At 52.6% G+C, this 27,077-nt stretch overlaps 1 protein-coding gene across 1 annotated transcript in view; it reads right to left on the bottom strand.

The window, feature by feature from the left end:
• Positions 1–438: 438 nt before the first annotated feature.
• mtss1 (MTSS I-BAR domain containing 1) overlaps positions 439–27,077 on the bottom strand; it is a 62,427-nt gene continuing 35,788 nt past the window's right edge. Inside the window, 10 exon segments of the mRNA XM_072250595.1 lie at positions 439–699; positions 942–1,019; positions 1,021–1,083; positions 4,706–4,841; positions 5,252–5,352; positions 11,059–11,166; positions 11,532–11,689; positions 21,105–21,179; positions 21,751–21,842; positions 22,057–22,141. Coding sequence (XP_072106696.1) covers positions 442–699; positions 942–1,019; positions 1,021–1,083; positions 4,706–4,841; positions 5,252–5,352; positions 11,059–11,166; positions 11,532–11,689; positions 21,105–21,179; positions 21,751–21,842; positions 22,057–22,141 — 1,154 coding nt within the window. The 3' untranslated portion in view covers positions 439–441.

Here is a 27,077-nt window from a genome sequence, read left to right as displayed (position 1 = left end):
GAGGATTCTAAATGGCTGCATCACTGTTTGGTGTGGAGGGGAGAGGCCGCTGCAGAGGATCAGAAAAAGCTGCAGAAAGTTGGAAACTCAGTCAGGTCCATCAGGGGCACGAGACTCTCCAGCACCGAGGACGCCTCCAAAAGGCAGCATCCATCACAAAGGACCCCATCACCTAAAACATGCCCTCTTTTCATTGTTACTATCAAGGAGCAGGTACGGGAGCCTGAAGACCCACAATCTATGTTTCAGGAACAGCTTTTTCCCCTCTGCCATCAGATTTCTCAATGGACAATGAACTCATGAACAATACCTCACTATTTTTCCCTCTCTTTGCAAAGCAACAAATTTCACAACATATGTCAGTGGTATTAAACCAAGTTCTGATTCTGGGATAGCAGGACGGATCTTCAGCCAAATGGCCTCGTTGCCCCTCACCCCAAATCATCCACGCATTTGAGGAACTGCTCCCACCTCGCAGGGTTCATCATAGAGCCCAGACTGACCCAACAACCTGCTCCTCCCTCCAAACCCTCTCACCCCAGGCTGGCACTCACGGTGGGTGGGGATGGTGTCCTCAGAGACGGAAGGAGTGGTGGTCTGAGTGTTGTACCCACTGGAACAGAGCAGTGAGTCCCGGCTGTGTCGCTGCGTCTCCCCTACGGCACCGGAGCCCAATGTCAGGGCAGGGAATGGCGGTATCTGCCGGGGGGGAGGGTAGGCAGAGAGCAATCAGTATGGCTGGCAGGGAGGTGGTGAGGAGAGAGTGACGGGGGCTCAGGAATTGAGGCGGAGGGGGTCAGCAGGGAAAAGGCTGGGGGTGTCTGGAGATGATAGGGTGGGGGGGTGTGGGAGCAAGAAGTTGGGGTCCATGTGATGTGGGGGAGTGGTCGGAGGGTCTCGGGGGGCGGACAGAGTTTACAGTGGAGTGAAGGAGTAGGTACCTTGTAGGCAGCAGTAGCCGTCATTGCCCGGGGTCTCTCTGCACTGTGTGCATAGACTCCTGGGGCTCCGTTGTGTCCCCACAGTTGGAAGAGGGCCTCCGCTGCCCTGACCTCGCTCTGAGGGTAGTAACGTGCTCCAGGCCTGGGAAAGAGAGAAGCAGCTCCATTTATACCGTCCCAGTGTGACTGTGGGATCACGCACGACACCAAATGCAATAGACAAGGTCAAGCTGGGTGGTGTTCCAACCCACTAACCCAAACTCTGAACCCAGCCACAACCACAACCCCGCTCCCAGGCACTGGTATGACCGCTGACCGTTCTGAGCCTCAGGCCAAGCGGCTCATCTGCTGTGAGATCAGCGCTGAGTGACCAGGGGGCCCGGAGTGGCCGGATGACGGGGGGGGGGGGGGGCCCAGAGTGGCCGGATGATGGGGGGGGCGGCCAGAATGGCCAGATGACGGGGGGGAGGGGGAGAGACCCAGAGTGGCCGGATGACGGGGGGAGGGGACCCGGAGTGGCCGGATGATGGGGGGGGACCCGGAGTGGCCGGATGATGGGGGGGGGGGGGGGAGAGACCCGGTGTGGCCGGATGATGGGGGGGGGGGGGGTGGGTGGCCAGAGTGTCCGGATGATGAAACCTGCAGACATCCCAGTGAGCAGCAAGGGGAACTGCACACTGGCCAGCTGGGATCCCCCAGGGAGAGGGGTGGGAGATTTGAGGGAATTCTGTGCCCTGCTGCGGGAACTGGAAACTGGCCAGCTGGGGTCCCCCAGGGAGAGGGGTGGGAGATTTGAGGGAATTCTGCGTCCTGCTACGGGAACTGCACACTGGCCAGCTGGGGTCCCCCAGGGAGAGGGGTGGGAGATTTGAGGGAATTCTGCGTCCTGCTACGGGAACTGCACACTGGCCAGCTGGGATCCCCCAGGGAGAGGGGGTGGGAGATTTGAGGGAATTCTGTGCCCTGCTGCGGGAACTGGAAACTGGCCAGCTGGGGTCCCCCAGGGAGAGGGGTGGGAGATTTGAGGGAATTCTGCGTCCTGCTACGGGAACTGCACACTGGCCAGCTGGGGTCCCCCAGGGAGAGGGGTGGGAGATTTGAGGGAATTCTGCGTCCTGCTACGGGAACTGCACACTGGCCAGCTGGGATCCCCCAGGGAGAGGGGTGGGAGATTTGAGGGAATTCTGCGTCCTGCTACGGGAACTGCACACTGGCCAGCTGGGATCCCCCAGGGAGAGGGGTGGGAGATTTGAGGGAATTCTGCGTCCTGCTACGGGAACTGCACACTGGCCAGCTGGGATCCCCCAGGGAGAGGGGTGGGAGATTTGAGGGAATTCTGCGTCCTGCTACGGGAACTGCACACTGGCCAGCTGGGATCCCCCAGGGAGAGGGGTGGGAGATTTGAGGGAATTCTGCGTCCTGCTACGGGAACTGCACACTGGCCAGCTGGGATCCCCCAGGGAGAGGGGTGGGAGATTTGAGGGAATTCTGCGTCCTGCTACGGGAACTGGAAACTGGCCAGCTGGGGTCCCCCAGAGATTTGAGGGAATTCTGCGTCCTGCTACGGGAACTGCACACTGGCCAGCTGGGATCCCCCAGGGAGAGGGGTGGGAGATTTGAGGGAATTCTGCGTCCTGCTACGGGAACTACACACTGGCCAGCTGGGGTCCCCCAGGGAGAGGGGTGGGAGATTTGAGGGAATGGATCAGCTTTAATGTCACCCAGGGGAGTGAGCTGAATGGGCAGGCAGAGGCGCTGTCACTGGGGAAGCTCCATTTTGGTAGGGGATAGAGGGAGCGAGGGAGGTCTGGCTGTTGGGGGAGAGGACACCAGAGAGAGGGTGTGCATGAAGAAGGCCAGCTCTCCTTCTCCACTGAGGGCAAACAATGCCTCTGCTGGTGGGGGGGTGGGGGGGGAGCTGGGGAGACTGTTTACACAGGAACCTCCTATTGTAAACAGAGAAATGGGAAATAGAGATATAATGGGTGGGGGGAGAAGGGTGTTTTCTCCCTCGGGTTCCTGGTTCAACCGAAGAATACTCCAGGTCTGGAATGTGCCAGACATCACTGAAGCATGCTCACCCTCCACCCATATACACCCTTCAGAAGGCACCTGACCGCTTCACCAAGTGCCCTGTCTCTGGCTTCCAGCTTTCATCGCCTTCCTTGCTTGAGAGAGCTTCATGGCTTATCCAGACACACTGGGGTGGGGGTTCCCTCTCTGACCCCAGTCAGTGCAGCTGCCCCCACCTCCAGTGACCTTAGTTGAACTCTGACCTGCAGAAACAGGCCCTGTCGCCCACACCTTGGTGCTGGCCATCAGAAATCACTGCCCTCCAAACCCCGCTGATTCAGGGGTGAGTGAAGAGTTGTGTGCAGTGCATAAATATGGATGTCCCTGGCTTTGTGCTGCCGTGTCACTTCGCCATGGTGCAAGATGGTGTCTGGGAATGTTTGCTCACCTGGCAGTGGTGCGAGATGGAGACGGGGACAGACAGTGTCTGGGAGTGTTTGTTCACCGGGCTGTGGTACTATATATAAACTATTTATCAAACTCAATATATAATTTTGCTGATGTCACAACAATTGTAGGCCGTATCTCGGGTAATGATGAGTTTGAGTACAGAGAGGAAATTAAGAACCTGGTAGCATGGTGCAAAGACAATAACCTATCCCTCAACGTCAGCAAGATGAAGGAATTGGTTGTTGACTTCAGAAGGAGTAGCAGACCGCATGACCCAATTTACATCGGTGGTGCGCAAGTGGAACAGGTCAAAAGCTTTAAGTTCCTCGGGGTCAATATCACAAATGACCTGACTTGGCCCAACCAAGCAGAGTCCACTGCCAAGAAGGCCCACCAGCGCCTTTACTTCCTGAGAAAACTAAAGAAATTTGGCGTGTCCCCTAAAACCCTCACTAATTTTTATAGATGCACCGTAGAAAGCATTCTTCTAGGGTGCATCACAACCTGGTATGGAAGTTGTCCTGTCCAAGACCGGAAGAAGCTGCAGAAGATCATGAACACGGCGCAGCACATCACACAAACCAATCTTCCGTCCTTGGACTCACTTTACACTGCACGCTGTCAGAGCAGTGCTGCCAGGATAATCAAGGACACGACCCACCCAGCCAACACACTTTTTGTCCCTTTTCCCTCCGGGAGAAGGCTCAGGAGCTTGAAGGCTCGTACGACCAGATTTGGGAACAGCTTCTTTCCAACTGTGATAAGACTGCTGAACGGATCCTGATCTGGATCTAGGCCGTACCCTCCAAATATCCGGACCTGCCTCTCGGGTTTTTTGCACTACCTTACTTCCCATTTTTCTATTTTCTATTTATGATTTATAATTTAAATTTTTAATATTTACTAATTTTTACTATTTTAAATATTTTTAATATTTAATATTTGTAATCCAGGGAGTGGGAAGCGCAGAATCAAATATCGCTGTGATGATTATACGTTCTAGTATCAATCGTTTGGCAACAATAAAGTATAAAGTATAAGTACTAGACAGAGACGGTCAGCGTCTGGGAGTGGTTGTTCACGTGGCCATGGTGCGAGATGGAGACGGGGACGGACAGTGTCTGGGAGTGTTTGCTCACCTGGCTGCAGCACGAGACGGAGACAGTGACTGACGGTGTCTGGGAGTGTTTGTTCACCTGGCCGTGGTATGAGATGGAGACGGAGACAGGCAGTGTCTGGGAGTGTTTGTGATGGTGTGAGACGGAGACGGGGACATACAGTGTCTGGGAGTGTTTGCTCACCTGGCTGTGGTGCGAGACGGAGACGGGGACGGGCAGCGGCTGCAGTTGGATATTGTCCGTGGGCACAGGCAGCTCTGTGCTGGTGATGCTGGGCTGTCTGTTCACTGCGGAGAGGAGCAGGGCACCGCTGGAGGAACTGACAACAGCAATGTGGTCAGTCAGGCTTGACCTGTTCCCCTCCCCACCCAATCCGCAACACATCTTATCTCCCCAACCCCTCCATCCCACCCTGTCCTGTCCAAAACCCCACCCCACCCCTCCATTAGTAGCTGCTCCAGGGTCATCCTCTGCATTGGACACCCAGTACACTCAGCGTGGGTTGGCGCGGGACGTCTGGTATGCTTGGCGTGGGACGTCTGGAACACTCGGCGCGGGACGTCTGGTATGCTCAGCCCGGCCTGCTGCAGGATGTCTGGTATGCTCAGCATGGGTTGCCGCGTATGTCCAGTACGGTCAGCGTGGGAAGCCTGGTACAGTCAGCACGGGTTGCCGCGGTATTTCCAGTACGGTCAGTGCGGGTTGCAGCGGTGGGTTGAGATCCCTCACCTGGTGACGGTTCCTCTCCGGGACAAGGTCCCGCTGGGCGAGGAGGGGGGTGTGTGGTATGTGTAGTTGTAGTCATCTGTCACTTTCAAATCCAAGATGACCTGCAGGATGTGGTGAGTAGGATAAAGTCAGGACCACATCAGAGGGTCAGAACTCACATAAACAGGCCCTTCGATCCTTCTGTCCATGCTGACCAAGGTTCTTATTTAAGCCAGTCCTTCTGTAGCCTCTCTACTTCCTCAAAACTACCTGCCCCTCCACCTATCTTCGTTTCACATGCAAACTTTGCAACGAAGCCAGTGATTCCATCATCTAAATCATTGACATATAACATAAAAAGAATTGGTCCCAACACAAATCCCTGTGGAACAGCACTTGTCACTGGCAGCCAGGCCTCTTTATTCCTACTCTTTGCCTCCTACCAATCAGCCACTGATTTATCCATACTAGAATCCTTCCTGTAATACCTTGTTAAGCAGCTTCATGTGTGGCTCCTTTTCAAAGATGTTCTGAAAATCCAAGTAAACGACATAAACTCTTTGTCTATCCTGCTTGTTATTTCTTCAAAGAATTCCTTAAGGAAACCATGCCTACTTTATCACGTACCTCCAAGTACCCTGAGACCTCATCCATAATAATCAACTCCAACGTCTTCCCAACCACTGAGGTCAGACTAACTGGCCAATAGTTTCTTTTCTTCTGCCTCTCTCCCCGAAGAATGGAGTGACATTTGCAATTTTCCAGTCTTCCGGAAGTATTTCAGAATCTAGTGATTCTTAAAAGCTCGTCACTAATACCTCTACAATCTCTTCAACCACCTCTTTCAGAACACTGGATTGTACACCACCTGGTCTAGGTGATTTACCTACTTTCAGACCTTTCAGTTTCCCAAGAACCTTCTCTCTAGTTATGGCAACTTCACATACTTCATGACCCCGACAGCTGGAACTTCCGCTATACTGCTAGTCTTCCACAGTGAAGACTGATGCAAAATACTTATTCAGTTCATCCACCATTTCATTGTCCCCCATTGCTACCTCTCCAGCATCATTTTGATATCTCTGGGTCTGTACTCACTGGAATTCAGAAGGATGAGGAGGAATCTCATTGAAACCTTTCGAATGTTAAAAGGCCTAGACAGAGTAGATGTGGAAAGGATGTTTCCCAGGGTGGGAGAGTCTAGGACAAGAGGGCACAGCCTCAGGATAGAGAGGCGTCCATTTAAAACAGAGTTGCGGAGAAATTTCTTTAGCCAGAGGGTGGTGAATTTGTGGAATTTGTTACCACATGCAGCTGTGGAGGCCAGGTTGTTGAGCGTATTGAAGGCAGAGATTGATAGGTTCTTGATTGGACATGGCATCAGAGGTTACAGGGAGAAGGCCGGGACAGCTGGGGTTGAAGAGGAGAAAAAAAAAGGATCAGCCATGATTGAATGGCGGAGCAGACTTGATGCGCCAGATGGCCTAATTCTGCCCCTATGTCTTATTGTCTTTTCCAGCAGTCCAATATTCACTCTGGCCTCTCTTTTATACTTTACATATCTGAAGAAACTTCTGTAATCCTCTTTAATATTATTGGCTAGATTATCTTCATATTCTATCTTTACCTTCTTAATGACTTTTTTTAGTTGACCTGTTGGTTTTTAAAAGCTTCCCACTAATCCTCGCTCTATAATGTGCCCTCTCTTTGACTTTTACATTAGTTTTGACTTCACGTTAACCATGGTTGTGTCATCTTGTCTTTAGAATACTTCTAGAAATTCCAGCCTTAGCTGCTCGTCTTTCCTGCCAGTGTTCTTTCTCAATCAATTCTGGTCGACTCCTCTGTAATTCCTTTTACTCAATTGTAGTTCTGAGACATCTGACTTCAGCTTCTCCTTCTCAAATTTCAGGATGAATTCGATTATATTATGATCACTTACCTCTAGAGGGTTCCTTTACCTTAAACTCTCTTATCATTTCCGGTTCATTGCATAACATCCAATCCAGAATAGCTGATCCCTTAGTGGGTTTAACCACAAGCAGCTCTTAAACAGCCATCTCGTAGGCACTTTAGAAAATCCCCCTCTGCATATTGAAATCCCCCATGACTACTGCAATATTGCCCTTTTGGCATGCATTTTCTATCTCCCATTGTACTTTGTACACAACATTATTACTATTGTTTGGGGGGGGGGGGGTCCTTTAACCATGCAGTTCCTTAGCTCTATCCACAATGATTCAACCCTCCCAACCCTATGTCATCCTTTCTAATGATATGATTTCATTTTTTACCAACAGACCAACACTGCCCCCTCTGCCTTCCTGCCCATCCCATCGATATTGTGTATCCTTGGACGTTAAGCTCCCAGCTATAATCTTCTTTCAGCCATGATTCAGTGATGCCTACAACATCATACCTGCTAATCTGCAACTGTGCTGCAAGTCCATCGACCTTATTCCGATGACACGAAGCTGGGCGGCAGTGTTAGCTGTGAGGAGGATGCTAAGAGGATGCAGGGTGACTTGGATAGGTTGGTTGAGTGGGCAAATTCATGGCAGATGCAATTTAATGTGGATAAATGTGAAGTTCTCCACTTTGGTGGCAAAAATAGGAAAACAGATTATTATCTGAATGGTGGCCGATTAGGAAAAGGGGAGGTGCAACGAGACCTGGGTGTCATTATACACCAGTCATTGAAAGTGGGCATGCAGGTACAGCAGGCGGTGAAAAAGGCGAATGGTATGCTGGCATTTATAGCGAGAGGATTTGAGTACAGGAGCAGGGAGGTACTACTGCAGTTGTACAAGGTCTTGGTAAGACCACACCTGGAGTATTGTGTGCAGTTCTGGTCCCCTAATCTGAGGAAAGACATCCTTGCCATAGAGGGAGTACAGAGAAGGTTCACCAGATTGATTCCTGGGGGATGGCAGGACTTTCATATGAAGAAAGACTGGATGAACTGGGCTTGTACTCGTTGGAATTTAGAAGATTGAGGGGGGGTCTGATTGAAACGTATAAGATCCTAAAGGGATTGGACAGGCTAGATGCAGGAAGATTGTTCCCGATGTTGGGGAAGTCCAGAACGAGGGGTCACAGTTTGAGGATAGAGGGGAAGCCTTTTAGGACCGAGATTAGGAAAAACTTCTTCACACAGAGAGTGGTGAATCTGTGGAATTCTCTGCCACAGGAAACAGTTGAGGCCAGTTCATTGGCTATGTTTAAGAGGGAGTTAGATATGGCCCTTGTGGCTATGGGGATCAGGGGGTATGGAGGGAAGGCTGGTGCAAGGTTCTGAGTTGGATGATCAGCCATGATCATAATAAATGGCGGTGCAGGCTCGAAGGGCCGAACGGCCTACTCCTGCACCTATTTTCTATGTTTCTATGTACACTGCGCGCATTCAGATACAGCACCTTCAGTCCTGTATTCACCCTTTTTGATTCTGTCCGCCTGTTATTTTGCAACTCATCCTGTTGACTGAAATTCTGCCTGATCATCAGCCTCTCCTGAGCACACATTGACTCTGTTTGTAAACCAGCTAGCTCATCTTCAAAACTCTCATATTAAGAACATAACAAACTGTGCAGAGTTAACAAACCTTCCCGCCAGGATATTAGTCTCCCTCCAGTTCAGGTGCAAAACCGTCCCTTCTGTACAGGTCCCACCTTCCCTGGAAGAGAGCTCAATGATCCAAAAATCTTATGCCTTCCCTGCTACACTAACTCCTTAGCCACATATTAAACTGTGTAATCTTCCTCGTTCTGGCCTCACTAGCATGTGGCAGGGGCAGCAATCCTGAGATCACAAGCCTGGAGGTCCTGCCCTTTAACTTAGCACCCAACTCCATGAACTCTTTATGCAGAACCTCATCACTCGTCATACCCATGTCATTGTTACCTATATGGACCATGACTTTTGGCTGTTCACCCTCCCACTTAAAAATGCTGAGGGCTCAATCTGAGATATCCTGGACCCTGGCACCCGGGAGGCAACATACCATAAGAGAATCTCGTTCTTGCCCAAACCTCCTCTCCGTTCCCCTAAATAATGAATCCCCTATCACCACACTGTGCCTCTTCTTTCCCCTCCCTGTCTGAGTCACAGAGGCAGACCCAGTGCCAGAGACCTGACCACTGTGACTTTCATCTGTTAGGTCATTCCCCCCCACCCCCGACAGTATCCAAAGTGATCTACCTGTTGTTGAGAGGGATGGCCACAGGGGAACTCTGCGCTGGCTCCTTAACCCCTTTCCCCTTCCTGTCACCCAGTTTCCTGTGTCCTGCACATTAGGTGTAACTACCTCTCTGTTTGTCCTATCTACCACCCCTTCAGCCTCCTCAATGATCTGGAGTTCATCCAGTTCCAGCTCCTTAACGCGGTTTGTTAGAAGTTGCAGCCGGATGCACTTCTCACAGTTGTAGTGGCCAATGACACTGGAGGTCTCCTTGTCTTCCCACATGAGGAGCATTGCATCTCTACTGTCCTAGCTGAGCAGTTACAAAGGAGGGAAGGAAAAAACAACTGAAAGCTTTTCTTTTTTTGCTTTCTCTGACTGAAGCCTCAAGATCACCCCTATGACTCTGTCCACTCAGATGATGGCCGCCATGCTTAACCTGCCTTCTTTTAATTTACCCTTGCTAATTAATTCCAAGCACCAACTGGTCGCTGGTCAAAGCTCTTTTTCACTGTAGCAACCCTCTGCTGCTTTTCTACTCAGACAGTGGACCAGAGTGGAACCCCCTCCTCTTAAAACTTCAAATGTCTGGATTGGTCACCGGCTGAAGAAAGCTCCTTTCTGCGGCCTCTCTACCAGTGCTGAAACTGGAGAGGGTTCGCAGGAGGTTCACAAATATGACAGCAGCATTGAATAGCTTGTCATATGAAGCCATGGGGGCGGCGGGGTGGAGGGAGGCACTCATTGAACCTATTGAATGGTGAAAGGCCTTGATAGAGTGGATGTGGAGAGGATGTTTCCTATGGTGGGACAGTCTAAGACCAGAGGACACAGCCTCAGAATGGAGGGGCATCCTTTTAAAACAGATACAAGCAGGAATTCCTTTAGTCAGAGTGGAGAATTTGTGGAATTCTTTGCCACAGGCAGCTGTGGAGGCCAAGTCTGTATGTATATTTAAGGCAGAGGCTGATAGATTCCTGACTGGTCAGGGTATGAAGGGTTACAGGGAGGTTGGGACCAAGGAAAACGGGATCAGCCCTGATCAAATGGTGGAGCAGACACGATGGGTCAAATGGCCTCATTCTGGTCCGATATCTTACAACAAACGAACAGTACAGTAGCCAGCATCAATCCGGGGCAGACCACTGGTTACAGGGAGTGTCCAGACTGAGAAACAACTGACTCCTCCCACCAAACTGATTCTGTGTTCAGCTGATCCGCTCCAATATAATCTTAAATTCTGGGCTAGCCTACAATACAGAGTTTTGCTAAAGTTTACATACACAACTTCACCACCCAGCCCAGGTCAATCCTCTTAATCTCTTCTTCAAAAAAGCTCCACCAGATTGGTGAGACACAATACTCCTCTCCCTCCCCCCCCACACCCTCCCCCTCCCCACACTCTACAGCCCTCCCCCACTCCTCCTCACTGCTCCCCCTCCCCACATTCTCCCCCTCCCCTCCCCACACTCCTCCCCACCCCTCCCCCACCCCCACTTCTCCTCCTCCCCACACCCTCCCCCACTCCTCACCCTCCCCTCCCCACCCCTCCCCCACTCCTCCCCCTCCCCTCCCCCACTCCTCCCCCTCCCCTCCCCCCAGTCCACTTCATACCCACTCCTCCCCTTTCCCTCCCTCAGGCTACACTCACCTGCTCGCTGGCTGGGGGCAGTGCCTGTGGATCAGCCGTCAGGGCGGTCAAGTCCTCCAGGATGGTCTGTAGGTGAGTGACCTCCCCGAGCATCTCGATCTCCTCGCCCTGTCCACATGGGGAGAAACATATCAAGTAGCAGCTCTGGGGAAGTTCACAGCCCTCACGGCCGAAGAAGAGCTCTCCAATGTGTCCAAACTTTGAGGTTTGAGGTTTGGGGTTTGGCGGTGGGGGGAAGTAATTGTGACTGTTCCATGGGTGCAGGGTGGGTTGGGAGGTGGGCTGGAGGCAGTGAGACAGGTTGAGGGGGTGGGGAGGAGAAACAGCCCTGTCTCCCTCACAACTCCACACACTCCCCCTTCCACAGCTCACCACCCCTCTTCCCTACAAACTTTCACCTTCTCTCCCCAGCCCCCAACAGATCATCGCCTTCACTTCCCCAACACCCCGTTTCCCTTCCCACCCCGACCCACCAGCACAGGCCGCAGCAGGGTGACGAAGGTGCAGAAACGGCTTCGTTCCTCGATAAGTGCCCTGCACACCGCCTGTTTCTCAGTGTCTTCCAGCACCACGTACTTCTCGTTCACGTCCTGCAGTGCACTGTCGAGCTGCAGTCGAGCATCCTCCTTCCCTGTAACACAGAGCTGGATGTATCACAGACTGCCGGGCATGCCCGGGACAGGCAAATTACACACACACACACACACAGACACACTCACACATACACATACACACACAGGCGCACACTCACACACACAGACACACACACAGGCGCACACACACACACAGACACAGACACACACAGACACAGACACACACAGACACAGACACACACAGACACACAGGCAGTGCATAGATTGAGTGGAGAGTGTCCTGACTAGTTGCAGCATGACCTGGTACGGAAAGACCAACGCCCAAAAACTCAAACTCCTGCAAAGAGTAGTGTGCAGGGCCCAGTCCATCACAGGCAAAGCCGTCCCCACCTCTGAGCACATGTACAATGCTCTCTTCTCACTTGCCATCAGGAAGGAGGTACAGGAGCCTTAGCACCCACACCACCAGTTTCAGGAGGAGTAATTAACCTTCAACTATCAGGCTCCTGAACAAGAGTGGATAACTTCACTGAACTGATTCCACAACCTACAGACTCAAGCTCTGCAGCTCACGGTCTCACTGTTATTTCATTTGCAGTTTGTCTTCTTTTCTACTTTGGTTGTTTGTCAGTCTGTTTCTGTAAATTGCATTGTATTTCTTTGTTTTCCTGTCAGTCTGTTTCTGTAAATTGCATTGTATTTCTTTGTTTTCCTGTAAATGCCCGCAACAATATCACTCTCCGGGTTGTATACTGTGACAGATACATAATTTGATATTGCATTTACTTTAGCAAAACTGTGATCACCCACTGGAATGGACTTTGCTCCAATTGTGTTGATTGTTGTAAAGGTTGTGTGTGTTGGTTTGTTTTTCTTGTGAACGGTGCTTTTGTTCTGCACGTGTACTTCAGCAGATACAAGCCAGGCTTTGAACACAGGGAGCAAACGTGCACAGTTCTGACCCATGTGACCACGTGATGTTGCTGTTGCAATCTGTAGTGACCCCTACTGCGTCAGTGTGTAGTGACCCCTACGAGTGTTAACAGAAACGACACTTTTCCCTGTATGTTTTGATGTACGTGATAAATAACTGATAAAACTTATGCGCACATACAGAGTAAAGGCAGATTGCACCACGCACGCACAGCATGGGCAAGCAGGCACTGGGCTGCAGAAATGCCAGGCCAGATGCAGTGCTACAGCAGAGAGCGGGAAATAGATGAGAAGGAGGTGCAATGTTGCCATATCAAGTTCCTGCACTGGTGGTCCCTGTATCTGTAGGAACAGGCTGGAGGTGAGCAGCGATGAGGCAGACATCTGCCCCCTGTAATATCCAGTTGCAGGCGTTGATCAGCCAGGCAGCACTCCCACTGAGAGGCCAGCAGGTGGTGGCAGAGAGCCACAAACTCCAACCCAACAGGGAGCAGAGAGGGGTCAGCTGCACTGGGGTTGTGGGCCAGTGCAGAGAGGGGTCAGCTGCACTGGGGTTGTGGGCCAGCGCAGAGAGGGGTCAACTGCACTGGGGTTGTGGGCCACTGCAGGGGTCAGCTGCATTGGGGTTGTGGGCTTGTGCAGTGAGGGGTCAGCTGCACTGGGGTTGGGGCCAGTGCAGTGAGGGGTCAGCTGCACTGGGGTTGGGGCCAGTGCAGGGAGGGGTCAGCTGCACTGGGGTTGTGGGCCAGTGCAGGGAGGGGTCAGCTGCACTGGGGTTGTGGGCCAGTGCAGGGAGGAGTCAGCTGCATTGGGGTTGTGGGCCAGTGCAGGGAAGGGTCAGCCACACTGGGGTTGTGGGCCAATGCAGGGGTCAGCCCTGAGACCGGGGTGAGTGTCGGGGGACTGCAGCAGGGAGACTAGGGTGGGGGTGTGTGGAGGCACTGCTGAGAGTTGGAGGCGAGAACTGGAATGGGATGAGGCCCAGAAAGTGTGACACTGGGGCTGGTGCTGGTACTGGGAAGAAGTGCCTGGGCTCGTACTATTGAGAGGTCACGTACACAGCCTGCAGTAAACAGCCTCACGTGGGGCTGATTGTTCTGGACTTTGCTGCTGGGAAGTGGCAGATTACCCCTAACAATGATTATTTCCATCTCCCTGGTAAGATCGCGGTCCACTGACTGCTGGCTGTCCACCCAGTGGGCTTCCAGCCCTCACTGACCTTCCCCTCCCTGTCTACAAGCCCACAGACACACTGCTGCGAACAATCTGGAGCACATTGTTTCGCTTACCCCAGCCACACTCACCGCTGTGCCCACATTCCCCACCTCACCTTGTCACCATCATACATAGACCCCCCACCACCCGCTTTGTTGTCGCAGTCGGCCTGCAGCCCTGCAAACCCGTCACTTCTCAGTTTGCCTCTCAGTGTGACACCCTCCCAGTTCACTGACTCTAGGGAGGTAAACAGCTCTTGGCAGTAGGCCGCAGCCATCCCTCACCATTCGGTACCCCTCTCTTTGTCCAAAGGCTGCAGGAAGAGTTCCTTAAATATGCCTGATGTATCACCCCAGCAGGGTGTTCCACACACCTACCACTTCCTGTGTAAAAACCTCCCCCTACCATCCCACCTCCACATTCCTCCAATCCGATTAAAATTATGCCCCCTGGTATTAGCCACTTCCGACCTGGGAAAAAGTCTGTGGTTGTCCACTCGATCTATGCCTCGTATCATATTGTACACTTGTATCAAGTCACTTTTCATCCTCTTTCAAGCCTTAGCTTGTTCAACCTTAGACTTGCTCTCTAATCCAGGCAGCGTCCTGGTCAGTCTCCTCTGCACCCTCTCTAATCCAGGCAGCGTCCTGGTCAATATCCTCTGCACCCTCTCTAATCCATGCAGCGTCCTGGTCAATCTCCTCTGCACCCTCTCTAATCCAGGCAGCGTCCTGGTAAATCTCCTCTGCACCCTCTCTAATCCAGGCAGCGTCCTGGTCAATATCCTCCGCACCCTCTCTAATCCAGGCAGCGTCCTGTTCAATATCCTCCGCACCCTCTCTAATCCAGGCAGCGTCCTGGTCAGTCTCCTCTGCACCCTCTCTAATCCAGGCAGCGTCCTGGTCAGTCTCCTCTGCACCCTCTCTAATCCAGGCAGCGTCCTGGTCAGTCTCCTCTGCACCCTCTCTAATCCAGGCAGCGTCCTGGTCAGTCTCCTCTGCACCCTCTCTAATCCAGGCAGCGTCCTGGTCAGTCTCCTCTGCACCCTCTCTAATCCAGGCAGCGTCCTGGTCAGTCTCCTCTGCACCCTCTCTAATCCAGGCAGCATCCTGGTCAATCTCCTCTGCACCCTCTCTAATCCAGGCAGCGTCCTGGTAAATCTCCTCTGCACCCTCTCTAATCCAGGCAGCGTCCTGGTCAATATCCTCTGCACCCTCTCTAATCCAGGCAGCGTCCTGGTCAATCTCCTCTGCACCCTCTCTAATCCAGGCAGCGTCCTGGTAAAACTCCTCCGCACCCTCTCTAATCCAGGCAGCGTCCTGGTCAGTCTCCTCTGCACCCTCTCTAATCCAGGCAGCGTCCTGGTCAATATCCTCTGCACCCTCTCTAATCCAGGCAGCGTCCTGGTAAAACTCCTCCGCAGCCTCTCTAATCCAGGCAGCGTCCTGGTCAGTCTCCTCTGCACCCTCTCTAATCCAGGCAGCGCCCTGGTCAATCTCCTCTGCATCCTCTCTAATCCAGGCAGCGTCCTGGTCAATCTCCTCCGCACCCTCTCTAATCCAGGCAGCGTCCTGGTCAGTCTCCTCTGCACCCTCTCTAATCCAGGCAGCATCCTGGTCAATCTCCTCTGCACCCTCTCTAATCCAGGCAGCGTCCTGGTAAATCTCCTCTGCACCCTCTCTAATCCAGGCAGCGTCCTGGTCAATCTCCTCTGCACCCTCTCTAATCCAGGCAGCGTCCTGGTAAATCTCCTCTGCACCCTCTCTAATCCAGGCAGCGTCCTGGTCAATATCCTCCGCACCCTCTCTAATCCAGGCAGCGTCCTGGTCAGTCTCCTCTGCACCCTCTCTAATCCAGGCAGCGTCCTGGTCAGTCTCCTCTGCACCCTCTCTAATCCAGGCAGCGTCCTGGTCAGTCTCCTCTGCACCCTCTCTAATCCAGGCAGCGTCCTGGTCAATCTCCTCTGCACCCTCTCTAATCCAGGCAGCGTCCTGGTCAGTCTCCTCTGCACCCTCTCTAATCCAGGCAGCGTCCTGGTCAATATCCTCTGCACCCTCTCTAATCCAGGCAGCGTCCTGGTAAAACTCCTCCGCACCCTCTCTAATCCAGGCAGCGTCCTGGTAAAACTCCTCCGCACCCTCTCTAATCCAGGCAGCGTCCTGGTCAGTCTCCTCTGCACCCTCTCTAATCCAGGCAGCATCCTGGTCAGTCTCCTCTGCACCCTCTCTAATCCAGGCAGCGTCCTGGTCAGTCTCCTCTGCACCCTCTCTAATCCAGGCAGCATCCTGGTCAATCTCCTCTGCACCCTCTCTAATCCAGGCAGCGTCCTGGTAAATCTCCTCTGCACCCTCTCTAATCCAGGCAGCGTCCTGGTCAATATCCTCTGCACCCTCTCTAATCCAGGCAGCGTCCTGGTAAAACTCCTCCGCACCCTCTCTAATCCAGGCAGCGTCCTGGTAAAACTCCTCCGCACCCTCTCTAATCCAGGCAGCGTCCTGGTAAAACTCCTCTGCACCCTCTCTAATCCAGGCAGCGTCCTGGTCAATCTCCTCCGCACCCTCTCTAATCCAGGCAGCATCCTGGTCAATCTCCTCTGCACCCTCTCTAATCCAGGCAACGTCCTGGTAAATCTCCTCTGCACCCTCTCTAATCCAGGCAGCGTCCTGGTAAATCTCCTCTGCACCCTCTCTAATCCAGGCAGCGTCCTGGTCAATATCCTCCGCACCCTCTCTAATCCAGGCAGCATCCTGGTCAGTCTCCTCTGCACCCTCTCTAATCCAGGCAGCGTCCTGGTCAGTCTCCTCTGCACCCTCTCTAATCCAGGCAGCGTCCTGGTCAGTCTCCTCTGCACCCTCTCTAATCCAGGCAGCGTCCTGGTCAGTCTCCTCTGCACCCTCTCTAATCCAGGCAGCGTCCTGGTCAGTCTCCTCTGCACCCTCTCTAATCCAGGCAGCGCCCTGGTAAATCTCCTCTGCACCCTCTCTAATCCAGGCAGCGTCCTGGTCAATCTCCTCTGCACCCTCTCTAATCCAGGCAGCGTCCTGGTAAATCTCCTCTGCACCCTCTCTAATCCAGGCAGCGTCCTGGTCAATATCCTCCGCACCCTCTCTAATCCAGGCAGCGTCCTGGTCAGTCTCCTCTGCACCCTCTCTAATCCAGGCAGCGTCCTGGTCAGTCTCCTCTGCACCCTCTCTAATCCAGGCAGCATCCTGGTCAATCTCCTCTGCACCCTCTCTAATCCAGGCAGCGTCCTGGTAAATCTCCTCTGCACCCTCTCTAATCCAGGCAGCGTCCTGGTAAATCTCCTCTGCACCCTCTCTAATCCAGGCAGCGTCCTGGTCAATCTCCTCTGCACCCTCTCTAATCCAGGCAGCGTCCTGGTAAAACTCCTCCGCACCCTCTCTAATCCAGGCAGCGTCCTGGTCAATATCCTCTGCACCCTCTCTAATCCAGGCAGCGTCCTGGTCAATCTCCTCCGCACCCTCTCTAATCCAGGCAGCATCCTGGTCAATCTCCTCTGCACCCTCTCTAATCCAGGCAGCGTCCTGGTAAATCTCCTCTGCACCCTCTCTAATCCAGGCAGCGTCCTGGTCAATATCCTCTGCACCCTCTCTAATCCAGGCAGCGTCCTGGTCAGTCTCCTCTGCACCCTCTCTAATCCAGGCAGCGTCCTGGTCAGTCTCCTCTGCACCCTCTCTAATCCAGGCAGCGTCCTGGTCAGTCTCCTCTGCACCCTCTCTAATCCAGGCAGCGTCCTGGTCAGTCTCCTCTGCACCCTCTCTAATCCAGGCAGCGCCCTGGTAAATCTCCTCTGCACCCTCTCTAATCCAGGCAGCGTCCTGGTCAATCTCCTCTGCACCCTCTCTAATCCAGGCAGCGTCCTGGTAAATCTCCTCTGCACCCTCTCTAATCCAGGCAGCGTCCTGGTCAATATCCTCCGCACCCTCTCTAATCCAGGCAGCGTCCTGGTCAGTCTCCTCTGCACCCTCTCTAATCCAGGCAGCGTCCTGGTCAGTCTCCTCTGCACCCTCTCTAATCCAGGCAGCATCCTGGTCAATATCCTCTGCACCCTCTCTAATCCAGGCAGCGTCCTGGTAAATCTCCTCTGCACCCTCTCTAATCCAGGCAGCGTCCTGGTCAATCTCCTCTGCACCCTCTCTAATCCAGGCAGCGTCCTGGTAAATCTCCTCTGCACCCTCTCTAATCCAGGCAGCGTCCTGGTCAATATCCTCCGCACCCTCTCTGATCCAGGCAGCGTCCTGGTCAGTCTCCTCTGCACCCTCTCTAATCCAGGCAGCGTCCTGGTCAGTCTCCTCTGCACCCTCTCTAATCCAGGCAGCGTCCTGGTCAGTCTCCTCTGCACCCTCTCTAATCCAGGCAGCGTCCTGGTCAATCTCCTCTGCACCCTCTCTAATCCAGGCAGCGTCCTGGTCAGTCTCCTCTGCACCCTCTCTAATCCAGGCAGCGTCCTGGTCAATCTCCTCTGCACCCTCTCTAATCCAGGCAGCGTCCTGGTCAGTCTCCTCTGCACCCTCTCTAATCCAGGCAGCGTCCTGGTCAATATCCTCTGCACCCTCTCTAATCCAGGCAGCGTCCTGGTAAAACTCCTCCGCACCCTCTCTAATCCAGGCAGCGTCCTGGTAAAACTCCTCCGCACCCTCTCTAATCCAGGCAGCGTCCTGGTCAGTCTCCTCTGCACCCTCTCTAATCCAGGCAGCATCCTGGTCAGTCTCCTCTGCACCCTCTCTAATCCAGGCAGCGTCCTGGTCAGTCTCCTCTGCACCCTCTCTAATCCAGGCAGCATCCTGGTCAATCTCCTCTGCACCCTCTCTAATCCAGGCAGCGTCCTGGTAAATCTCCTCTGCACCCTCTCTAATCCAGGCAGCGTCCTGGTCAATATCCTCTGCACCCTCTCTAATCCAGGCAGCGTCCTGGTAAAACTCCTCCGCACCCTCTCTAATCCAGGCAGCGTCCTGGTAAAACTCCTCCGCACCCTCTCTAATCCAGGCAGCGTCCTGGTAAAACTCCTCCGCACCCTCTCTAATCCAGGCAGCGTCCTGGTAAATCTCCTCTGCACCCTCTCTAATCCAGGCAGCGTCCTGGTCAATCTCCTCTGCACCCTCTCTAATCCAGGCAGCGTCCTGGTAAAACTCCTCCGCACCCTCTCTAATCCAGGCAGCGTCCTGGTCAATATCCTCTGCACCCTCTCTAATCCAGGCAGCATCCTGGTCAATCTCCTCTGCACCCTCTCTAATCCAGGCAGCGTCCTGGTAAATCTCCTCTGCACCCTCTCTAATCCAGGCAGCGTCCTGGTCAATATCCTCCGCACCCTCTCTAATCCAGGCAGCATCCTGGTCAGTCTCCTCTGCACCCTCTCTAATCCAGGCAGCGTCCTGGTCAGTCTCCTCTGCACCCTCTCTAATCCAGGCAGCGTCCTGGTCAGTCTCCTCTGCACCCTCTCTAATCCAGGCAGCGTCCTGGTCAGTCTCCTCTGCACCCTCTCTAATCCAGGCAGCGTCCTGGTCAGTCTCCTCTGCACCTTCTCTAATCCAGGCAGCGCCCTGGTAAATCTCCTCTGCACCCTCTCTAATCCAGGCAGCGTCCTGGTCAATCTCCTCTGCACCCTCTCTAATCCAGGCAGCGTCCTGGTAAATCTCCTCTGCACCCTCTCTAATCCAGGCAGCGTCCTGGTCAATATCCTCCGCACCCTCTCTAATCCAGGCAGCGTCCTGGTCAGTCTCCTCTGCACCCTCTCTAATCCAGGCAGCGTCCTGGTCAGTCTCCTCTGCACCCTCTCTAATCCAGGCAGCGTCCTGGTCAGTCTCCTCTGCACCCTCTCTAATCCAGGCAGCGTCCTGGTCAATCTCCTCTGCACCCTCTCTAATCCAGGCAGCGTCCTGGTCAGTCTCCTCTGCACCCTCTCTAATCCAGGCAGCGTCCTGGTCAATCTCCTCTGCACCCTCTCTAATCCAGGCAGCGTCCTGGTAAAACTCCTCCGCACCCTCTCTAATCCAGGCAGCGTCCTGGTCAGTCTCCTCTGCACCCTCTCTAATCCAGGCAGCATCCTGGTCAGTCTCCTCTGCACCCTCTCTAATCCAGGCAGCGTCCTGGTCAGTCTCCTCTGCACCCTCTCTAATCCAGGCAGCATCCTGGTCAATCTCCTCTGCACCCTCTCTAATCCAGGCAGCGTCCTGGTAAATCTCCTCTGCACCCTCTCTAATCCAGGCAGCGTCCTGGTCAATATCCTCTGCACCCTCTCTAATCCAGGCAGCGTCCTGGTAAAACTCCTCCGCACCCTCTCTAATCCAGGCAGCGTCCTGGTAAAACTCCTCCGCACCCTCTCTAATCCAGGCAGCGTCCTGGTAAAACTCCTCCGCACCCTCTCTAATCCAGGCAGCGTCCTGGTCAGTCTCCTCTGCACCCTCTCTAATCCAGGCAGCGTCCTGGTCAGTCTCCTCTGCACCCTCTCTAATCCAGGCAGCGTCCTGGTCAGTCTCCTCTGCACCCTCTCTAATCCAGGCAGCGTCCTGGTCAGTCTCCTCTGCACCCTCTCTAATCCAGGCAGCATCCTGGTCAATCTCCTCTGCACCCTCTCTAATCCAGGCAGCATCCTGGTCAGTCTCCTCTGCACCCTCTCTAATCCAGGCAGCGTCCTGGTCAGTCTCCTCTGCACCCTCTCTAATCCAGGCAGCGTCCTGGTCAGTCTCCTCTGCACCCTCTCTAATCCAGGCAGCGCCCTGGTCAATCTCCTCTGCACCCTCTCTAATCCAGGCAGCGTCCTGGTCAATCTCCTCTGCACCCTCTCTAATCCAGGCAGTGTCCTGGTCAGTCTCCTCTGCACCTTCTCTAATCCAGGCAGCGTCCTGGTCAATATCCTCTGCACCCTCTATAATCCAGGCAGCGTCCTGGTAAAACTCCTCCGCACCCTCTCTAATCCAGGCAGCGTCCTGGTAAAACTCCTCCGCACCCTTTCTAATCCAGGCAGCGTCCTGGTCAATCTCCTCTGCACCCTCTCTAATCCAGGCAGCGTCCTGGTCAATCTCCTCCGCACCCTCTCTAATCCAGGCAGCAGCCTGGTCAATCTCCTCCGCACCCTCTCTAATCCAGGCAGCAGCCTGGTCAATCTCCTCCGCACCCTCACTAAAGCTTCTGCATCCATCCCGTAATGAGGTGACCAGATCTGAGCACAATTTTCCATGTGTGGTGTAGCCAGAGTTTTATAGAGCTGCAAAAACACTTTGCTGTGATGCTCAGTGCCATATCCTCCCTGTAATGAGGCAATCAGAGCCGATACAAGCCACAAACCTTTCTTAACTTTCTTCTGCAGTTTCAGTGTGTCGGATGATTTCTTCTTAATCTCCTGTCGGGCTTTCTTGCACTCTGTGAAACAAAAGGACGAGGTTTAAGTAAGAACTCTGCACGTGTGACTGTTCCTCTGAGCACGAGAGAGGGGTCAGCTTTATACAATGTCACGTGGATATCCAAGCATGCAGTGAAATGCATCGTTGTGTGTCACGTCAAATCAGCGAGGACTGAATTGAGTAGCCCTCAAGTGGTGCCAACGTAGCAGGCCCACAACTCACTAACCCTAACCATATGTCTTTGGGCTGTGGGAGGAAACCGGAGCACCCGGAGGAAACCCACGTGGTCACAGGGAGAACATACAAACTCTGCAGACAGCGTGGGAATGAAGCTCTGATCGTAAAGGTGACCGGCATAAACCCCGATGCAACTGGATCGTAAAGGTGACTGCCGCAAAGTGCCATGCAACTGGGGTGTAAAGCACCACGCAACTGGATCGTAATGGTGACCGGCGTAAACCCCAAAGCAACTGAATCGTAAAGGTGACCAGCGTAAAGCGCCACGCAATTGAATCGTAAAGGTGACCGGCGTAAAGCGCCATGCAACTGGAGGGCAGGGCAGGGCGCGGAAATTGATTCAGCTCAGGTACCTTTTGCATGGTCTTTGTCAAGCTGGTTGCCGACCTTTTTCCACTCTTCAATGCGGAGCTCCAAGGGGTTTATCAAACTCTCCGTCAAGGCCCTACACAGAGAAGGAAACAGAGTGGAGAGTAAACACACAGAGAGTGGGAGGCAGAGAGCCAAGGACATGGTTTCACAGAATGGCACATCACGGGAGTGCCAGCAAACAAAGGTTACAGACGTTCAGATGGGTGTCTGCTCGAGGGAGGGGGAGAGAAGAGATAGTGGGGAGGGGGTTGTGCAGGCTTCAAGGGGGGAGTGGGTAGCAACCTTACACAGTGAGCTGTTTGAGCCGGGACTCAATACTGCGATGCCTCATGCACATTCGGGTCAGAGCGGAGCCGATCTCCTTTGTAGCTCCTGAGGAGAAAAACACAATGCAATTGTTATAGACCTTCCACAGGGTACACTGTCAATGAACTCCAACCGATACCATTTGGTACACTGTCAATGTGCACCGATCTACACTGTTCAGTACACTGTCAACATACACCGATCTACACTGTTCAGTACAATGTCAACATACACCGATCTACACTGTTCAGTACACCGTCAACATACACCAATTTACACTGTTCAGTACACCATCAACATACACCGATCTACACTGTTCGGTACACTGTCAACATACACCGATCTACACTGTTCTGTACACCGTCAACATACACCGATCTACACTGTTCAGTACACCATCAACATACACCAATCTACACTGTTCAGTACACCATCAACATACACCGATCTACACTGTTCAGTACACTGTCAACATACACCGATCTACACTGTTCTGTACACTGTCAACATACACCGATCTACACTGTTCAGTACACTGTCAACATACACCGATCTACACTGTTCTGTACACTGTCAACATACACCGATCTACACTGTTCAGTACACTATCAACATACACCAATCTACACCGTTCAGTACACTGTCAACATACACCAATCTACACCGTTCAGTACACTGTCAACATACACCAATCTACACTGTTCAGTACACCGTCAACGTACACCGATCTACACTGTTCAGTACACCGTCAACGTACACCGATCTACACTGTTCAGTACACTTTTAACATACACCGATCTACACTGTTCAGTACACCGTCAACATACACCAATCTACACCGTTCAGTACACCATCCTACACTGTTCAGTACACCATCAACGTACACCGATCTACACTGTTGAATACACCATCAACGTACACCGATCTACACTGTTCAGTACACTGTCAACGTACACCAATCTACACTGTTCAGTACACTGTCAACATACACAGATCTACACCGTTCAATACACTGTCAACGTACACCGATCTACACTGTTCAGTACACCGTCAACGTACACCGATCTACACTGTTCAGTACACTTTTAACATACACCGATCTACACTGTTCAGTACACCGTCAACATACACCAATCTACACCGTTCAGTACACCATCCTACACTGTTCAGTACACCATCAACGTACACCGATCTACACTGTTGAATACACCATCAACGTACACCGATCTACACTGTTCAGTACACTGTCAACGTACACCAATCTACACTGTTCAGTACACTGTCAACATACACAGATCTACACCGTTCAATACACTGTCAACGTACACCGATCTACACCATTCAGTACACCATCAACATACACCAATCTACACTGTTCAATACACCATCAATGTACACCGACCTAACTGTTCAGTACACTGTCAATGTACACCGATCTAACTGTTCAGTATACTGTCAATGTCCACCAACCTACACTGTTGAGTACACTGTCAATGTACACCGATATACACTGTTCAGCACACCGTCAACATGCACTAATCTACACCGTTCGGAACACTGTCAGTGAGCACCAATCTACATCATTGAGACAGGTCGTCCATCCTGACCAATCCTACACAGTCCTGGGCCGCTCCATCCAGGACAATGTCCACCTAGTATGGCACCTGATCCACCTGCTCCTGGAGACTGGGTCCCAGGCAGTGTTTCTTTTTCTTGACCAGGAGAAGGCATTTGACTGGGTAGACCATAGTTTCCTGGTGGGCACTCTGCAGATTTTTGGGCTCAGACAACACTTTGTGGCCTGAGTTCGGCTCCTATACTCTGCCGCAGAGTGCCTCAAGATTAATGGATCACTGACAGCGCCCATTCCCTTCAGAAGAGGAGTACGTCAGGGGTGCCCCATGTCTGGTCAATTGTACACCATCTGTGTCGAGCCATTCCTGAGCCTTCTTTGGCGAAGGCTGACAGGTCTAGTTCTGCATGAACTGGACATGGAGGTTGTCCTCTCGGCCTACGCCGATGATGTACTCCTCATGATGACCGATCCCAATGACCTGCGGAGGATGCGCAAGTGCCAAGATGTTTTCTCGGTGGCATCCTCCGCTAGGATCAACTGGACAAAATGTTCCGGACTCTTAGTGGGCCAGTGGCAGGTTGTCTCCCTGCCAGAGGAGATGAGAGCTTTCGAGTGGAGCACCAGGCATCTCCTCTATTTGGAAATCTACCTGAGTCCTTCTGGGGAGACCTGGCTGGCAAACTGGCAGGACCTGGAGACGAAAGTCATGGCCTGGCTGGGGCGCTAGTCAGGCCTTCTCAGGTGCTTTCCTATCGAGGCAGGGTGGTGGTCATGAACCAGCTTGTGGCCTCCATGTTGTGGTACCAGATGGTCACCTTGGCCCCTCCTGCCCCTTTTGTTACAAGAATGCAGAGGAAGTTAGTGGACTTCTTCTGGGATAACAGGAAACACTGGGTCTCTGCAGCAGTCTTGAGTCTCCCAGTGGGAGAGGGCGGACAGTCACTGGTGTGTATATGTATGCGACTGGTGGCTCTCCGCCTCAGGATTCTGCAGAGGTTCCTGTACGCCGAGCACCCTCCCAGGTGGCAGGTGTTGGTGACTTTCTTCCTCTGGAGGGGCTGCTGTCTTCACAAAGATATGCAGCTACCACCGGCGGGCGTCAGCCGTGCTGCTTTGCGGAGTCTGCCCGGCTTCTATCAGGACCTACTGAGAGTGTGGAACATGGTTGCCTCAGGCCGGGAATCCGCTCCTCAGGCAGAGGGTGGAGTCCTGGCTGACCCTTGCCCTGCCTCAATGGATGTCGGTGCGGCTCAGGTGTGTGGACTGACTCAGGCTGAGCTGCTTGTCGGGCCCAGGCCCTGCAATCTTACTCCGAGAGCCGAGTCCACATAATTTGAGCCGTCTCTCCTCGACACCCAAAATCCCGTTCAGGGATGCAAGTAGGAGGTATCTGTATGGGCTGCTGCTCCACACCCTCGCCCTTGTCCACCATCCCGACACACCATGGCGGTCGGTCTTTGCACCTGGAGGTGAGGGGGGTCCCCAATGGAAGTCCCTTTACGAGGGGGTTCTTCTCATGCACCTTGGGGATCTGGGGTGGAGGCTGCTGCATAGAGCTGTGCCTTGTAATAAATTTCTTAGTTTGTACATGGATCTCCCAGCCGCATGTCACTTCTACAGGCTGAAGGAGACCATATACCACATGTACATAGAGTGTATGAGGCTGCAGCCCCTTTTTGCGTATTTGCGTGGGCTACTTCTAGCCTTCTGATTGCATTTTAGCCCCACCCTATTTATATATGGTCATCCAGTAAGGAGGAGGGTACAGAGGGATGAGGACATCCTTGTCAACTTGCTCCTGGGGCTGGCGAAATCAGCCATCCGTGGGTCTTGGAAACGGGTGGCGGGAGAATCTGCCCTGGTAGACTGCCTGGCCATGTTTAGGGGGTATGTTTGTGCCTAGGTAAATATTGAGAAGGAACACACGCACAGTTCTCGGTGACCATAGAGGTGTTCTGGGACCGTTGGGCTCTGTGGGGGTAATTGCCATCATTGATGATGATGGGAACATTTTGGTTTAATGTGTATAGTCTATTTGTAGTGAAGTAATTGTCTTAGTCACTGTTTTGTATAAATTACACTGAATTTGAAATAAAGATATTTTGTATGGAAAAAAAAAAAGCTACACTGTTCGTTACACCATCAACGAGCACCAATGTACACCGTGCCGAATCTACCCTGTGCCGAACCATGCAGCCCCACGGCAGCGGAGAGCGTGGAGCTAGCTGAGCCCAGCAACGTCTCAGTGCTTGTAAACCAGGACACGGTCGGGGGTGTTCTCTGTGTTCACGTTAACCCAAATTGCCTGCATCTCAACCACTAGAAACAACCAGTCAAAAATAGATTAAGCAAATGCTAATGAAATACAGTAATTTTATTTTAAAATTATTAATGAATGAATAATTACTACTAATTGGTTTAGCAGAGTGTTGCAGGCTGGAAGGTCTATGATTCTGGATGTTCTGCGACTCCAAGCCAAGGACCGGAGGCTGCAGCCCAGAGATAGTCTGTGCTAGGGTTGTGGCCTGGCTGTATGCAGCACACGTGGTGTGTGTGTGTGTTTGGTGTTTCTCTGCTGACCATGGCGGACATGCTATGTTGGGACCGGAATGCCCCCAGCACACCCTTGGGTTGTGTTGGCTGTTAGTAACACAAAAGACGCATTTCACTATGTTTCATGATGAAGAAATTCATCTGATTTTGCTCCTTGTTAATTCTATTATTCATCCCTGGAAGTTAAACAGATATAGGTACTTCTGTCAGGTTTCATTGTAAAGACTCATCACTACTTGTGGAGGCAACCTTCCCTCTGCCTGGTCCGAGCACAGGTCGAAGTGGCGTTCAGCCACCTGCAGGGCTCTCTCTGACCTTCCTGTCCCTACCTCTCACCCCAGGACACAGCCAGCACTCTTTCCAATTGTCCCTGGCCTGAGTTCACCACCAGGACTACACATCATCTCTGAAGATTCCTTCCTGTAGCTATCCAGCTTCTCAACAAAACCCACTCAGGTGTAATACCAAAACTGTCCCTGTACAGCATCCATTCAATGTTCTTTCCCGCTCTCCTTGTTCTGTTGAGAATTATTGAGTCTGTTCGTATGCTCTCATTTATTTAAGACACTAGACACTAGAATACTACAGCACAGTACAGGCCCTTTGGCCCTCGATGTTGTACCAACCCATATATTCCTAAAAATAAAAGTACTAAACCCACACCATCCTGTAACCCTCTATTTTTCTTTCATCCATGTGCCTGTCGAAGAGGCTCTTAAATACCCCTAATGTTTTAGGCTCCACCACCATCCCTGGCAAGTCATTCCAGGCACCAACAACCCTCTGTGTAAAAAAACTTACCCCTGATGTCTCCCCTAAACTTCCCTCCCTCAACGTTGTACATATGCCCTCTGGTGTTTGCTATTTGTGCCC

Source organism: Mobula birostris, unplaced genomic scaffold (assembly GCF_030028105.1).
Source record: "Mobula birostris isolate sMobBir1 unplaced genomic scaffold, sMobBir1.hap1 scaffold_421, whole genome shotgun sequence".
NCBI classification, from domain to species: Eukaryota; Metazoa; Chordata; class Chondrichthyes; order Myliobatiformes; family Myliobatidae; genus Mobula; species Mobula birostris.
The sequence above is the reverse complement of the archived record's forward strand: the minus strand, read 5'-3'. Positions and strand labels throughout refer to the sequence as shown.